The sequence below is a fragment of the Bemisia tabaci genome, chromosome 1 (genome assembly GCF_918797505.1).
Source record: "Bemisia tabaci chromosome 1, PGI_BMITA_v3".
NCBI classification, from domain to species: domain Eukaryota; kingdom Metazoa; phylum Arthropoda; class Insecta; order Hemiptera; family Aleyrodidae; genus Bemisia; species Bemisia tabaci.
Window position 1 is genome coordinate 4,951,328 of NC_092793.1, and position 16,445 is coordinate 4,967,772.

Consider the following 16,445-nt stretch of genomic DNA (forward strand, 5'->3'; position numbering starts at 1 on the left):
TTTTCCAATCTCTTTGAATTTGGCTTCTTTTAGACCCTTACCCCTCTTAATGCTGTCAATTTTGGATTCTTTCCCTTCCTCTTGGATAGGGTGATTTGAAGTCAAACGGCCAGACTACAGGTGCGTGTTTTTTGGGTCAAAATAAGACTTTTTCTTCTGTGAAATTTTTTCCAAACATAGTTTTTTTTTGTCCCGGGAAATAACTTGTTTTTCTTGCATTTTGGCAATGGTAATACACGGAATCTCATGAAAATTGGTTTAGGTACACCATCATTTGTGACTTGCTGAATTATATACTAGTGACATCAGAAAAATCGAAATCTCAGTCAAAAATGGGGTTTGGGGGTCTCTAAGACGTCAACTATGCATTAGTCTATGTTGGCGGTAGTCATAGGATATACCATAATTCTTCTCAAATTTTTTCCGAGGTATCTGGGCAAAAAACTTCAAATTTTTTAACAAATGACTAAATCATGTTGTGTTATTTATATCTCAAGCATACCACTGAAGCTTACGTTTTTTTAGTAGATATTTTTTATACCAGAGTGATTATCTAGAACATCACATTTTTCTACTTTTTTTAATTATAAGGTGACTGTCTAATGATCTCATTAATTGTACTGTACTTTAGCTGATGAAAATTTTACACTACCTAACTGCTAAGGAGTCATACACAAGTCTATTCTTCATAAATTTTTATCTCTATCTTTTTACCACAGCCTCAGCTATCAATACCTCATTTTTTCCCCCTTTCTAAAATCACATTTTTAGTACGATTTTTGTGTACGTTTATCTTTTCCTTTTTTCTTTAACTTTAATGTAAGACGTAGTTCATTAAAGAAAATCTGGAAGAACAGAAAATGATCATTGGTGTGGATTCTCATGATTTTGTAAATATTTAGATTTAAGTTTTGTGCTGGAGTATTTCTTCTTGAATACAATTTCAAAGACTGACTTTGATAGTAGCATAAACATTTTTTGTCTGTGTGATTCAAAGCATTTTAATTTTTTTTTTTAATTCTGTGAGAACCAGTTTTTTTTCTTTACCCAAGCAGATCTTCTGAAGAATAGAAGAGAAAATGCCAGGCGCCTTGCCTAAAAATAAATCAGAAGAGAAAAATAATATTGATTCCCACCTCTCCTTTATTTTTAAACTTAATTGAACGAATATCATAAACTTATTCATTCTGTGATTACAATCAAAAGTTTCTTCAGTTGTAAAAGGGTTTTGAAGTTTTGAGAATAATCATCAAGAATTGACGATAAGTCTAGCCATTCGTGAAGTTTTCAGCAAGTTAGATAAAATTTTCATGGGAATTTTGATTATACTTAAAATATTGCACTGTCCATTGACTTAAAATCTCCAAGTCAAATCTTGCCATAAGAATTTGTCATGAAGGGCCTCTAAAGTGGTAAAAAGTCCTCTACTTAATAGAACAGATATGAATAAAATTGTACATTCCTGTATCATCTCTATATTCTGAAGAGTTGCTATTTACAGACAGCAATCAGAAACTTTGTGCTTAAAAGCCCTCCTTTCGATTTCAAAAGCCTAATTCACATGGTTCAACTTTTCTTTCAATTTTGTAGAATGATAAGTTGGGTTGTGTGATGGTTAATGACTCGTGTCAGTATCACACGATCTTTGTGAACGTTATTGTGTTCCTGTGAACACAATAATCGGATGAAAAGTTGAAGGGAAACTTGAATGCCATGTCACCCTCAACGTTCCGTGCGACTTTTTGTCCGTTTTTGTCGGATGAAAATTTGAAGCTTGTGAATTGGGCTTTAGGGTACGAGTTTGATGATTTGGGCTCTTCTTTAATCAATTTTGAATATTGTTACAAAAAATGGTACATAGATTTTCTTTTTAACCTGGTTCATTTTTATCATCATTTGTAACCAAATAATTGTCGTACAAACTTTTTTGCTATATTTGTAATAAAGTCTTGTCCATACTTCTTCCGTGTTCTTAAATTTTTAATTGCACTCAAAAACAGAGATACTTGATCGGCAAAAAACGCGAGTTAGATGAACCTTAGGGTGTCCCATTTTGGACGTTAAATAAAATTTAAATTGCGAAATCCAACAGAGATATCCAGAGAGAATCCAAACATCATGCCTAGAATTTGTAAGAAGTGGGTCTTTAATAAGCGCAGGATCTTAAAATAATGAATATCGGCACAAGGTATGATCCCTTACATCGTTGAATACTGCAATTTAAGTTTTATGTATGTATTCTGTGTGCATTATCCGAAAAAAAGGCTCAAATCTAGGGAAACGCGGACTTTTATCGACTTTTACCGATGATATGTGGCAACGGCGCGCCGCGGTGGGAGGCTCTATATGTAGATAAATACATGTACATAATCACTAGTAATGTGGTCATAACGTATGAAAATTCAAGGTTTGCTGAACTTTGCTGAATGAGCTCGGTTAGGAACAGCCTCCGAATACTGAAATAGGTACTCGGTTTTTTGTGTTTTTAGGCGATCAAATATGGCAACATCGGCTTTTTTAGGAGGCTTTGAATCCAAAAACTGGTTTAGAGGAAGGATTCGACTACCTACGTACATTGTTTGCCAAAGGAGTTCAATTCTGGTGTAAGATGAGTCGCCCTTTTTAAACCATTTAAAAAAATGATAAAAAACAGGAAAATTCAAAAAAAAAAAAAAAAAAAAACAATGAGCGCAAAGTTTAATATCAACGAAAATTGGCGAAAGTGACGTTCTTACACCTCTAATGAACATACTTGAAGGACTTTTTGTTCCTCCGATGGGATCATTGTGAAACAGCGCATCAAATGCTGCGACATTTAAGCCGAGCGACGGTCGAGCAGTAGTACTACAAAATGCTAAAATCACTGATTTTTGCATTTAGAGAGCTAAGAACGAGGAATTTCCGAGCCTCGTGGGTCCAAACTGTTATTTTTTTCTTAAACTGTTGCAGCAGAAGTCTCATTATCCACATTTGTGACTTTCTAGCTCGATTGCATTTACTGAAAAAAAAATCTGCTAAATTGCCAAGATCGCAAGATGAGAAATCGGTAGCCACTAAAACCACTTAAGTGCCGTGCGGGACCACTTAACCTTTAGCTACGACCCTGAGATTTTTGTGTGATTTTTTTCTAACCACAAGACAACTTTTTGGCAAGTATCTCAGTTGGATTTCGCAATTTTTTTTTTTTACGTCCAAAATGGGACACCCTAATGAACTTTCTAAAACGGTCAAAAACAAGTGTTTTTAACAGTTTCTCAGCTCAGGAAGCCTCACCGAGCCTTGGTACCATGCACAATGAATTCTGCATTTTGAACTATCGAATAATTGGTTTCTCAATTTTTTTTCTCATCAAAAATCGAGATTAATAATAATCTTCGATGGAATAATGCCCTTTTAAGATGCTGACTATTTTTATCACGGCTCCTTTATTTCCCTTTTCAGTGATATTTATACCACACACACACTTCAAGGTAGAATAATTGCTCCTTTTTAAAATACGATGAGGTTCAAATAAGTTTCTATGAGTTTTTATTTTAACAAAATACACAGAATAAATTACATTATATACAAAATTACTCTTACTACACTATTGATTATTATGTCTGTCACAGTGTCAGTGTTGTTCTTGTAATCGGGCAATCTCCAGAGGTAGATTTCACGTATGGTTTTTTACATAGGCATTGTGATTTTTACTCATATATTGATAAAATATGCTTTTCTGGAAGTCAGAAAAATATATGAGGTTGAAAGTTTCAGAGAGGTAATAAACTTGAGACTCATTTTCCACAATTTATTCTTTGTCCAGCAACTGCAAATAGTTATGGGAGCTGTTTTTTCCCTTTGTCAATGAAAAACAAGCATTGTCTCCTATTGATGAATGGTACAGGTAGCTCTCAATATGAGAGTCTTAACAGAGAGTAAATTTTGGAAAATTAAGACAAGTGTATTTTACGATCGATCCAAAAATTTCAGCCACTTTTTAAACTTAGAGCATCTTAAACTGTAAAAATACTTGACCTCTCTCCATCTCACAATTTTTGAGGGGGAAAAAATAAACATAAGAAATGGAAACTATGGAGGAGTCATTTTCAACTTTTAACGTTGTTAACAGCAGTTATTACCTATCAATATTATGAAGAAATATGATTGAGTTAAATTGATTGGATCTGTAAACAGGTCAGTATTTCCAATAGTCTCTTCTATACATATTTGGTAAAAATGTATGAGCAAAAAGTACAGGTCCCTTGGAGGCTTCAAGAAAAGCTTTAATCTTATTACAAATAGAATGACTCTTTTAAAGCAAGAGGGTTCTAAATTCATGGGCTCTTTTTCCTTTCCCCTTTAAAGACGCAGCTAACAATCAACTGCATTATGCAATTTATTTTTCATCGACAGTCCCTAAACTTCAAACAAGGAATTTTTTTCAGCAAGTCAAACATCTATCTCCTATCTGTACAGTTCTTAAAACTAATTTGCTAAATCATTAAAATATCACAATCACGTAAAGGCACAAGGTATCACTAAAGATACTATGAGGAGGGATATCACATTGTACTAAATTATCTTGTCACAAGACTGGAGCTTAAATGAAAAAAAAGGCATATTAAAGAAAAATTTCAAACAATATTTCAGTAAAAAATTCATTTCTTTTCAATATGAATGACACTCGCATTGTTTTATTTACTTTTTTTTTTTTTCAAATTTTCACTTGTCATAATCAAGCTTTATAAAAAAAAAAAAAATAAATATGAGAGAATTTTATTTTTTCACAGGGATACAAATGATAGATTACGCTGGAAGAAATGGGCGTTCAAAGTAAATCTTGGCAGGACAGAAAAATTATCATCATATTATCATACAATTTAATCAACTTATTTTTACACAGATAGTCAAAATCTACTTCCTCATACTTAATTCTAAATGACACATCTACGATGATTTTAGAGAAGCCGATTGGAAACTTAGAATGTGCTTCTGTTGAGATGCTGAAGGAAACGGCTTTTAGGTTGAGTTCAAAATTACATTTCCTTAATTGTCTTTTGACAAATATTTAACAAGGTAACTTTAATTTTTTTTGAGCAGTATAAATAAAATTTTGATTTTTTCACCACAGATCGTACAGTCTTGAATGAAGGGTTTACAGATCCACTTTGTTTATTGGTTGTTGAATTAAGCTTTTATATTTTTACACAGTTTTTAATTAAAATCGAATTCATTGTTGAAATTTGAAAATAAAATTCTAGAACTGTATTTTTGCCTCATATGAATGAAAAAAAAGGAAATTCCCACAATTAACACCAGCTGCACTACATTTGATCAAATCGCTATTTGTAGTTCAAATCCAAACATTTATTACTACTTAATTCTGAGAACAGTCTGTCTGGCTTCACTCAGTTTAACTCCTCTAGAGAGCAGATCCAAGAGAGATTGATTACTCAGGCTCTCTTTCTGTACAAAAGGTAAACCTTGTAAATTAATAAAAACATTATCAGACCCCTACAGAACAGTCCAGCTAGCCTGCAACACAGATCAATTTTAAGAACAAAAACTATGAAAAGAATGTTACAGTGGACTTTACATACTTAAGTACACAAACGATATGATTAAAGCAACAAATTTGATGAAAAATGAAATCTGGCATAGAGGAGCCGTCATCAGAAAATCTCTGTTCCCTAATTATGTGTAACGGATTGTCATTACAAGTCAGGTGCGCTGTCCAAGGTTTCCTCTCTCAAATAACTCATGAGGATATAATTTTAAATGAACACCCACAACTCTCCAGTGAGTACTATCCACAAAATATTTAGCACCTTTCCTCATTCAAAGCAAAGATATAGTACGTAGAGGCGGTCTGAGAAAGATTACCTTTGTCTTAAAGTCATCTTTATCTTGGAGAGAGTTGAACAAAAGAAAAATAAGACTAGAGGTGTTCAATTGCGTCATGCTGAAAAGTAGGTTTGCGAAATAAACCATTTTTAATTTTACAATAGTCTGTTATGAATCTAGGAAAAATCTAAAGTTGACGTAAACCCATATTACATGCATGAGCCAAAAGACGTTACACTTCTATGCTGTAGTGCTCTTACTGGTATACTAAAAATAGTGTATAGTACTCCAGTAAAGTACAGTGGCTTGAGTGAGTGGGGTTCCCTTGACGTCTGTCCTGGTCTTGTAGCTTCGAATGGTATGAGTACAGTCCTCTATAGGCCCTTTTAAAATCCTTTAAATATAATTTTAACATCCTGGAAGTATGCAAAATTTGATTGATCCTCGGACCATAAAGGGAGTGAGACTTAAAGTGTTGAGGAATTTTCCTCTGGAAGCGGTTGGATGATAGTGTTGGCGCTCTCCAGGCGAATTATTTGATCATAGAGCACCGCATCATGCACAGTCGGGAAGAAATGAAATAGGTTCTGAGAAATCAAGTCATTGTTTTGGAAACTCTCATAAACAGGGCCTGAAAAGTCATAAAAAATGGGTCTTTAAATAGGATCAAACCAACCACAACTTTCATGTGTTTATGAAGTATAAATAAATGAAGGATTAAATTATCCGTCAGTGCCGTCCTGAAGAATAAATTGTTTTTCATTGATACGAAGCCAACGAATCCGTAAATTAAACAAAATTATAGGCATTGAAATGTTAATGTTTCCAATGTTTATACAATCAACTTTTGACTGAAACTGCTACTCTTTCATGACGAACATGGAACTTAATCCAAGGTTGATGGCTCCACCTCAAATATTAATGATTTTGGACTTGAACACAAATTTTACTATGCAATTTGAAATATAATTGATGTGTTAAAGTATTTCTGCTGATGGGTCTATAAGAAACCCTTAATAGCCTCGTATTTTCGAAAGTGGTTTCTTTCTAAATCACGAATTTTGGGGTGCTCTTAGGAACCCGTTCTCAAAAGACAAAGGCATGTGAATTTTAGTTCGTCTTTACTTTCAGTTCAGCTCAAAATCATCTCAATCAGAGGCGGAACCATCATATCCTCTCAGTGTAAGCTTGTATGGTGTCAGATGAAACTATTTTTTCAAGGACCGGCTGGATTTTCGTCAGTAAACAAATGCATAAGATATACAACTAAGGACTTACTCAATTAACTTGCCTGGAGGAAGAGAGTATTCACATAAAATGGATCTCTTGATAATGAGTGATTATTTACCTGAGGCGCCTGTGATATACACGGGTATTGATAACTCCTTGAATTCTTCTCCAATTGATCGCAGAGTGTTGACACCAGCTGGGTCACAATAATGCATTGCTGCCAGATCAAGAATCAAACAGTTCATCTATAAAAAAAAGTAATTGAAACTGAAAATATCGATCGGTGTGGTTTATCAATTATACAGACCTAAAATTTTTAGATGACTTGAATAATTTTGAGGGCGATAATTTTTCCTCTCAGTGTTCTCAACGCTGAAATTTACAATTTGCAGAATACAATTAGTGGGATGGAAGTGAAAGAATGATTTTCCCTATCAAAATACAAATGATCTTACACTAAATACTCGACAAAGTATGTTAGAGAAAGAGAAAAATTTGGAAGAAAATAATTTGAAAGTATATTAGTTTATAAATAAAGGTAAAAAGAGAAACTGATTGACTAAAAGGTGCATAATGTTAGCAAAATGACTTGCACAAGGGTCCTGCTTTGAATGGACCATTCATAAGAGACTTTTGTTAAAAAACAAGAATTAGATGGAAGGCTCAACTTACAGGATTGCTGAACTCCAAGGGTCCAACTTTGTTCGATTTGATCATCTGGTTCCTGCGATTAATTTCTTGTCTTGGCCAGAAATGTAACAAATTGTGAATGCCAGATTTGAAGTATCCACGGTTAGCAAAATTTAATCCTCCTGAATAATGAACAATTTTTATTCCCGGCATGTCAACAGTCTGCAACAAATAACAAGCGATTGAAATTATGATTCATAATTTCAAGTGACGTCAAATGATGGTTCTATGACTCACACTGGAAAAAAAAACACATTAGATCTCGAGTCCAGACTCTTAAAAACATCGACAAGAAAAAATACTCTTGATTCAATCAGATTTAAGCTTATATCAAGAATCAAGCCTTTTAATTTGAGCGGATTTCCTTTTGATTTAAGCTTAAATCTGATTGAATCAAGAGTCCTTTTTCTTGTCAATGTTTTCAAGAGTCTGGACTCTAGATCCAATGTGGTTTTTTTTTCCAGTGCAGAAGTGTATTCAGATTTTTTTTTAAAACTAAAAAAAAAGATGCGATGTTAGCTCACATTTTCACGCCGAGAATACCTATCTCAAAAAGATTATGGCGATAAACTAGACTTAGATTTCAGCAGTCTAGGGCAAATTAATTTTTGATGCCCCTCTCCATTCACTCACTTGGTAAAAAATATCGCAGTATATTTCACTGCAACTGCTGATACTTAACAATCAAAGAAATTGACAGACATAGTAGTTTCTGAGAATTTTTTTCTTTTCAGGGCAAGGGCTCTCAGAAAATAGATTTGTAGTCAAATATAATTTACAGGTAGACACTTCTATGACTACACAACTTATCCATTTCAACAATGGCATCACATAGTCTTCAAAAATTAATTAAAATTTTCACTCTAGTTATACTTAAGACCAAGTTTTTAGATCCACTTCACTGCTGCTACTCTGCATCAGTGAGAGCAATCATGATGACCTCAGTTCCTTTGGTGCTTTCAATATTTACTCAGGGTTTAAAAATTTCAGCAATTGCAATCAGTTGATGTCTTTATTTAACATCATACATAAACCTCTTTTCTTTCTCAAACTGCATCGTGCATTTAACCAATTACAATTTAGCTGTAATTGTGAATCAACGTAATTGTATAATTATGTGAGTTACTCACATTAAATCGTGTTTTATCGACATAAATGTCCGTATTAGGAACTCGACCAAGAAGGCAGCAATACGGCCGAATTCCTTGGATTAATATGGAAGCTAAGGAGACGCTAAATCCAACAATCAAACCAATGTCAACTTCCACCAAGATTACTGTCAGGAATGTTAGAATGTAAACAAGGCCATCCAAAAATGACAGACGCCAAATTTTTGGAAATGCTCGAACTTGTAATAACACATTTTTCACTGCAACCACGATCAGACTGGCAAGAACACACTGAAACATCAAGACACCAATGGAACTAGATTAGTCGTATTGAATCATGAAAATTATCACGATTTGTAACTAATGGTAATTACAATAGACGCTTGCCAATTTTTCTGCTGTTTCATCAAATTTTTTCCTATTACATGTATCATAATCACAACAAAATGTGACTGCAATGGACCTGATAACTTACTCTTTTGAAATGATGCTGTGAGAAATATCATCGTAGGCTCATTATACACTATCAAATGTTTGATTTCTGAGAGATACATTGCCTTGACTTTGCATATTTATTAGATTTTTTCTCAGATAAACATTGAAAAAGGTTTGTACTGAAGTAAAGTTATACAACACCAAACATTGCAAACTTCCAATGCACTACTTAAAGATAAAACTTACCGATTAATTTATCCAAATGATGGATTGCACAAACAGATGGTAAAAAAGAAACATTAATAATCTATATATGATAAATTAATAGGGGTCATTTAGGGTGAATACAAGGTAAATAAGTAGTTCCATGTATTACCACCACCTTGATATGTGACTAATTATAAATTTTATTCGGACGATTTCCCAAGAATCAGATTAATGAGGACCACATCCATCCAAAAGCTGAATTTTAAAGTCAAACAAACTTGTTTATTTGATTTACTTGTTTTTGTACTAAAACTCATTAGAGTTAATTTTTTTTATGCTAGTATTAATTTTTGGAACTTGCGGCCTTGATTTTGTCATTGAATGGCGAACCATATTACCTACGGCTCTATGTCCCATTTCATCACATTCTCTCTCCTTCGAGAGAACAAAAAACGAATCATCCTGTTAAACTTGTTTTTTGGCTCCCTGCTGCAAAGTATTTTCAATCGATCTAAGTTTCCAGAAGCTAAGCTCTGCTAAAGCTACAACCCTTAGCCACCTGCCTTCTGATTTGCTTAAAAACAGCTTTGATAAATTTCACTATTTCATTCAAAGGTAAAAATAATGGAGCAGTTTTAATAAAAGTATTAATTAATATTAATTATCAATTAATAAAAGTAAGTCAAGATATGGAGCTGCCTGGATATACAAGTGCGAAAGCACCATGGCATTATCACGAAGTCATTTTCAAAATTACATGGTGACAATGTTTTCACATATACTTAACCGGACAGGAAAGATACTGGCTAGTCAAAGTTAGAAACTACAGGGCGTTTTCCTTAAAATGGAGATGTTGCATACGTGAGGAATTTGCGATTTGACTATTGATTCTTATGTAAAAGTTTGCAAGAAACACGATGGTCCCACTGGTTTTCTCTGAGATCAAATCCCAAGCTCAAAAAAAGCTCTTAAGTTGAAGCCAAAATGGAGGGGATATCCCACGCTATCCTGAGAGTCCACCTCTACATCAAGACGAACCCTCCATGCAAAGATAGGGAGCAAATACATTGACAGGGCTGCCACTTTATTTGGGACTCGAAAACTAAAAACTTGGCATTACTGCTAATGTATCAGCTCCCTATCTTCGCATGGAAAGTTTGTCTTGATGTAGATTTGGACTCTCAGGATAGCGTGGGATATCCCCTCCATTTTGGCCTCAAGTTGAGAGCTTTTTTTGAGCTTGGGAGTTGATTTCAGAGAGAACCAGTGGCACCATCAGGTTTCTTGCGAACTTTTACATAAGAATCAATAGTCAAATCGCAAATTCCTCACACATGCAACATCTCCATTTGAAGTATAAAGGAAGAATTAAAAGCGATTCGCCATTTTGGATCCTCGCAGTAAACACCACCGTTAACGCCACGCCTGCACACAGTGGATCGAGTCGATCAGAGAGGTCGGACATAAATTTTTTTTAAATAAAACTGCAAATTTTGATGTTCAATTTGTTACATTTTAAATTGTAAGGGGTGCTTCTATCTAGGCACCATCAGGTTTCTTGCGAACTTTTACATAAGAATCAACAGTCAAATCGCAAATTCCTCACACATGCAACATCTCCATTATTTTAAAAAGTGTAGAAAAACGTTGCCTTAAATCCTTATGCCCAATTAAGTGCAAAACCATTTCATCGATGAAAAATTTCCAGCAAAAAATGCATTCTGTCTGTCCATCTTCTGGCTTCTAATTTTTTAGATTTTGATGAGATTTCTTACCCGAGGGAGGGGTTCAAAAAATGGTCCAATCCAGAGAAGAACGCAGAATATAATTGAAGAGGACACAAGACCAGCAACCTGAGTTTTTCCTCCAACAACCTGCTGGATGACACTTCGAGAGAGGGAAGCTGATATCGGCATACAGGAGAAGAATGAGCCAAAGACGTTACTTACTCCCTGCAATAATGGAAACGTTTTTCAATAAATCAAATTTCTGCCAAACCTGTACATGTCCTGGCAATTTTAGTATTTTCTTAAATTCAATTTTCAGACTAAGGGAGTTATGTGTGTCTATGGTTGGCTGCTACCTTTTCTTCAGACCGCTTCTATTGTTGCTGTGTTTAGACTTTTTCCGAAGGTGGCTACTACCATCCACGATTTTTACAATAACGAACAGTAGAGTCTTAAAATGATTTCATATTCCAGCTAACTCATACCCAAGCAGCAAGGACCTCTACAACACACTTTTCAAAAACTCTTACAAAAACTGGAAAAAGTCATTTTTCAGGGGGCCTTCCTTGGTTATTTTTATTTTTTTTTAATATTAAAATTTACATTTGTTAACATTTACGCATTTAAGAATTATTAAACATTTTTTGAACATTTGAAGTGTAAAAAACTACAGTCAATCTTTTAAGGGTTTTTTTAACACTTTTTTTTGGGTAGATTGTTGCCTGCCATGGGTTTGACTTTAAAATGTAGATATAATTCTTACAGTTTTTTTAAGAGCTGCCCCTTTACAATGTACACGTTTTTTAAAAGTCATTGCTACAAGAGATACTTTCAATCTCCACTCTGACTCAAATTTTTTAACAACCTGCAATTTTTTTATAAACGAAAGTTCACCATTGTCTCACAAACTGAATAGAGCTTGATTGAGATTAGAAGTATTTCTACACATTGACGGTGTAAGTCGGCAATCACAAAACCTGTTTGCGGTGTCTGAAAATCTCCGCCTCTATGTTATTTTTTTAAAGGAGAACAAATTGACGTCATTCCATGAAGTTTTTGCAGAATTTTCTTCGCACAGAGAAGAAAAATCAGGGCAGTTTTAAAGAACTGCTGTTGAGTAGTTTTCCGTTTAAAAAATAAAGTATGACAGGAAGTCTGCGACGTCGCAAACCGAGTTATGTGATTGCCGACTTACACTGTCGACATGCTATGCCCCTGAGATAAAAAATCAACAGAATGAGTCAGAAACCATCTAACACGGGTTGTTAAAGTGTTGCATGAGTATTTTTAGTTCTGTGACAAAAAAGCCTGTAGTAAAAATTTAGAACATATTGTCTTACCTGTGCAAGAAATTCTTGGTTTGCGTCAAGGTCATATTTCAGTTTTGTTGAAAATGTGAGGGCCATCGACATGGCTATTACATAGGCAACAACAGCAATAGAAAAACATTCACCTAGGAGTGATGGAATCAAATCAAATCGCGGAGGAGAAGGTTCTGGTAGACTAGAAAAAGAAAAAATGATATTGACAGAAAAGATAGGTAACCAAAAAATTAAGATGTCTCATACAGCTCTCTAAAAATATTATTGGCTGGCAGAAATCAGACAAAAGTCAATTTTTTAAAAAAAAGTTTGAGCATAAAATGTAATGCAATGTTCAATTTCATGAATGCACAGTGTTGAATTATGCTTGTCATAGTGACCTCTGCATTATCCGAACTTCCTGTTATCCAAACCACCCAACCATTATATTAGTTCCGATTATTGAAAATGTAGTGTAATTTACGATTTCTGTCTACTTGTAACATAATTTTGGAACCATCCAACTGTCAAAATCTCCATGTACACTCAGGCGAGTCAAAATTATTCGCACAGGTATGGAATCTCGGTTGAAACGAGGAACTCTTAAATTGAAGCATGAAATTTTTGTCACTAGGAACATGCCTACTTAAGGATTGTACGTTGTATTGCATGCAGCAAACTTTTTGCTCAGTTTTGCAGCCTTGATTTTTAATCTACTAATGACGAATTAACCCATACATTGTGAGCTCTATGCTCCAATTTGTTACTGATATACTACACACTGTGGGTGCCTTGTTTGTTCTGCCGTGCTATGAAAAAGTGCTGTATGAAAACTCAAGAGTTGCCAAATTTCTATCAGTAAAATGATTATTTTTTAGGAGACTTATGAATATTTTCTATTGGAATTTTCAGATAATTTAGATCTGACTGCAAATAAGATTCCCTGAAAAATTAGAGGAAAAATATTTGCAAATTTCCCTTAAAATTCATATTGTAACAGAGGAAATTTGGCAACGTCTGCAGATTCTTGCGGCCTTCTTCTTTAGCATGCCAATGTTGTTCCTAATATGCTTCAAATGTATTTAATGTCACTTACCCACGGCAATATGTCCAACGGTGCGTATATGGTTCTCGTCTATTAAAGGTGTGAATCTAGAAATTAAGGTGCCTGCTAGTATGACAATTAATTCTATTGGTATGGGCACAGAGGTCACCTGTCGTAGTCTTGGCTGAAAGCAAATCGAGGGGAGAGAGATTATTTTAGAGTGATCAAGAATTACTTTGGAAATTTTATGAAATATATATTTGGTTGAAAAACACATAATTTCGAAAATCATAACTAACTGGGCCGTTTGAACAACAATCTTTCAGGATTTTTGAACAAGCACCGATTCAACTTTGATAAAATTGAATTGAATTTTACATAATTTGAGGAATTATGTAACTGAGTCTTAGTATGGTTTGACATTTCATATTTTTAATGTTTCTTAAAATTTGATGGCACATACAAAAAGCTATGAAAACAGAGAGGATGGACACATTACCTACAATATTAATACAAAAAATTTCAAGGAGGTAGGTAAGCTCCCTCATTTCTACTGATCTGAATCCATTCTGTAAAGTTTTCGCAGCTTCACTGGCTTCAAAGACGATTTGTAAGGGTAATTTAGCCTCGTAAATATTTCAAGTATGAATGTCAAATAATATAAGCATTATTAATACATTTGAAAACACAAAACACTGAATCAAACATTCAGGCTCTAGAAAATTTCAGTGACGGTTAGCCGCTTATTTGAAAATCTCTTTTTCGTGAAGGCCGTGTTCAATATTTCCTAAGTAAGCTCATGGAACATCTCCCCAAGTAGCATGGATTGCAATTTCATTGCAATGGATTGTGAGTTGATTGCAATTTTTGCTTGTTGCCTATACGTTCATTTGAAGGCGCTTAAAAAGTTGCAATTTTATTGCAATAAGTTTGCAAGAAATGTAGATTATGCTTGTTGCCTAACCTTCTTTTTCAAGGCACTATAAAGACTGCAATTTCGTGCAATCATGTTGTAACAATTCACGTCATGTGCCTGGCATCCAATTCTCTAGTTGTTTTAAAGTTTTTTCGACTTAAATGTCTCACCTAACCATATAGCCCAACATATTTTGAAAATATTGTCACCTTTATCAAAATATTTTTCATGGCAATATTGTAAGTAAAATATTTTCAAAATATTTTTAAAACATTTTAAAGGAATATTTTGAAAATGTTTACAAAAAATATTTTTAAAATAATTCAAAAAATATTGCCTGTAAACATGCATGTTAAAATATTCCTTAAGAAAGTTTTGAAAATATTTTAAAAATATTTTTGAAAATATTTTTAAGTTCTCAAGTTAGTATGTGGTGTAATTTACACCGGTGTAAATTTAGTGTGAGTACCTATTACGTGATATCGAAAAAAAAAATCAGACAAAAAAAAATATGAAAAAAAATAAATAACACGAAAAAAAATAAATAATAGGCAAAAGAAAGAAGCCTGAGAAAAACGGCGTTAATCAAATCTATGATGAATGTTGAGCCACGCACTGACGCAATGCATGCGATAACAGCCTTAACAGGCGTGATTTCAACCCAGCTCATCATCAGCTCCTGTAGCTCAGTGGAAGAGTGCTCCGCTATGACAATCGCGGGTCGGGTTTCAAGCCCACTCAAGGGCGTCCGTTATTTTATGCTGCTAAACGTCGTAGGACATTAGTAAGCACGGGTTCGAATTATTATAATTTCCCCGGAAAATTTAGGGGTTGAAATTTAAAGGTCGTCAATATTGAAATTTCTTTGCAAAAAAAAAAAATTGCAACTTTTTTACAATGAGGGGGTCAGATGTTGTAAAATAATTGCAATTTTCTTGCAAGAAAGTTGAAATCATCTGGAAATTTTATTTCATTTAAATTGCAATTTTTTCGTTGCAAAATGCTACTTGGGTCCTAAAAAATGCTTTCTACAGCATTGATGAATTGCTGAATGGTACAACCCAGACCACCTTCCTGGTTGAATAGCTGACTCTGCTGCTCTTGGTACTACTGAGGTAATTCTAGCCCTCCCTCGAAACTTGTAAACAATATTCTGTGCTTTTGGATTGTTATCTTAGAATTTAATACTTTTTAGTTGTTTAAAAAAAAAAAAAAAACTTTATTGTACATGAATTGACCTATACCTACTATAGCCTCACGGCTCCCGTGTATCAAAATGTAATAAATAAATAAATTTGTTGATCTCATATGAAACCACTTTGACAAGGATTCACCCTAATTCTAGGATATTTTGCACAAAGTTTTTAAAAACATACCTTCACGATGTCATCATAGCTCCAGAGAATAGTAATTGTAATTAAAGATACTGTTAATGCTGCCTTGTTAGTAGAGTCAATACTTTGGAAAAATGCTATATACGTCTGTGAAGTGAACAAAAATTAAAATTGATCAGTTTTGGGAGTAAAATTATTCAAGCAATGTTGTATACTTTTTGCAATATTGAACATACTTCCTAAAGCCTGTCCTTAAAACATGCCAAAATGTGTTACTACGAATTATTGCTTCATGATGATGTTTATAGACCCTGTACTTGACATTTTAACATTGAAATTGTTTTGCATATATCTTTTTTTTGCATTCATCCAACCTCTATCAAGACATTCGATCCATCCAAGTTATGCTATGTTTAATACTGCTGTGTTAAGGATGAACGCTGTATGAACATTCCAGAGTCGCAAAATTTCCTCGAATAAAATGTTTATTTTTAAGATGAGTTATGAAAATTCTCTCTAAAAATTTCCAGATAAGTTAGATCTGATTGCGAATAAAATTTTCTAAAAAAAATTGGAAGAGATATTCAGAGATTTCTCTGAAAATTCGTATTTACTCGAACAAAAT

The 16,445-nt window shown here is 33.9% G+C and overlaps 1 protein-coding gene across 1 annotated transcript in view; it reads right to left on the reverse strand.

Annotated features, from left to right (window-relative positions):
• Nucleotides 1–3,511: 3,511 nt before the first annotated feature.
• The window catches only part of LOC109041929 (prestin), an 87,192-nt gene continuing 74,258 nt past the window's right edge, over nt 3,512–16,445 (reverse strand). The window contains exons 7-14 of the mRNA XM_072305547.1: nt 15,863–15,967; nt 13,620–13,754; nt 12,565–12,726; nt 11,273–11,449; nt 8,877–9,146; nt 7,729–7,908; nt 7,175–7,301; nt 3,512–6,457 (exon numbers count right to left, since the gene is read on the reverse strand). Of these exons, the coding sequence (XP_072161648.1) occupies nt 6,294–6,457; nt 7,175–7,301; nt 7,729–7,908; nt 8,877–9,146; nt 11,273–11,449; nt 12,565–12,726; nt 13,620–13,754; nt 15,863–15,967 (1,320 nt within the window). The 3' untranslated portion in view covers nt 3,512–6,293. The remainder of the gene's footprint in view (nt 6,458–7,174; nt 7,302–7,728; nt 7,909–8,876; nt 9,147–11,272; nt 11,450–12,564; nt 12,727–13,619; nt 13,755–15,862; nt 15,968–16,445) is intronic.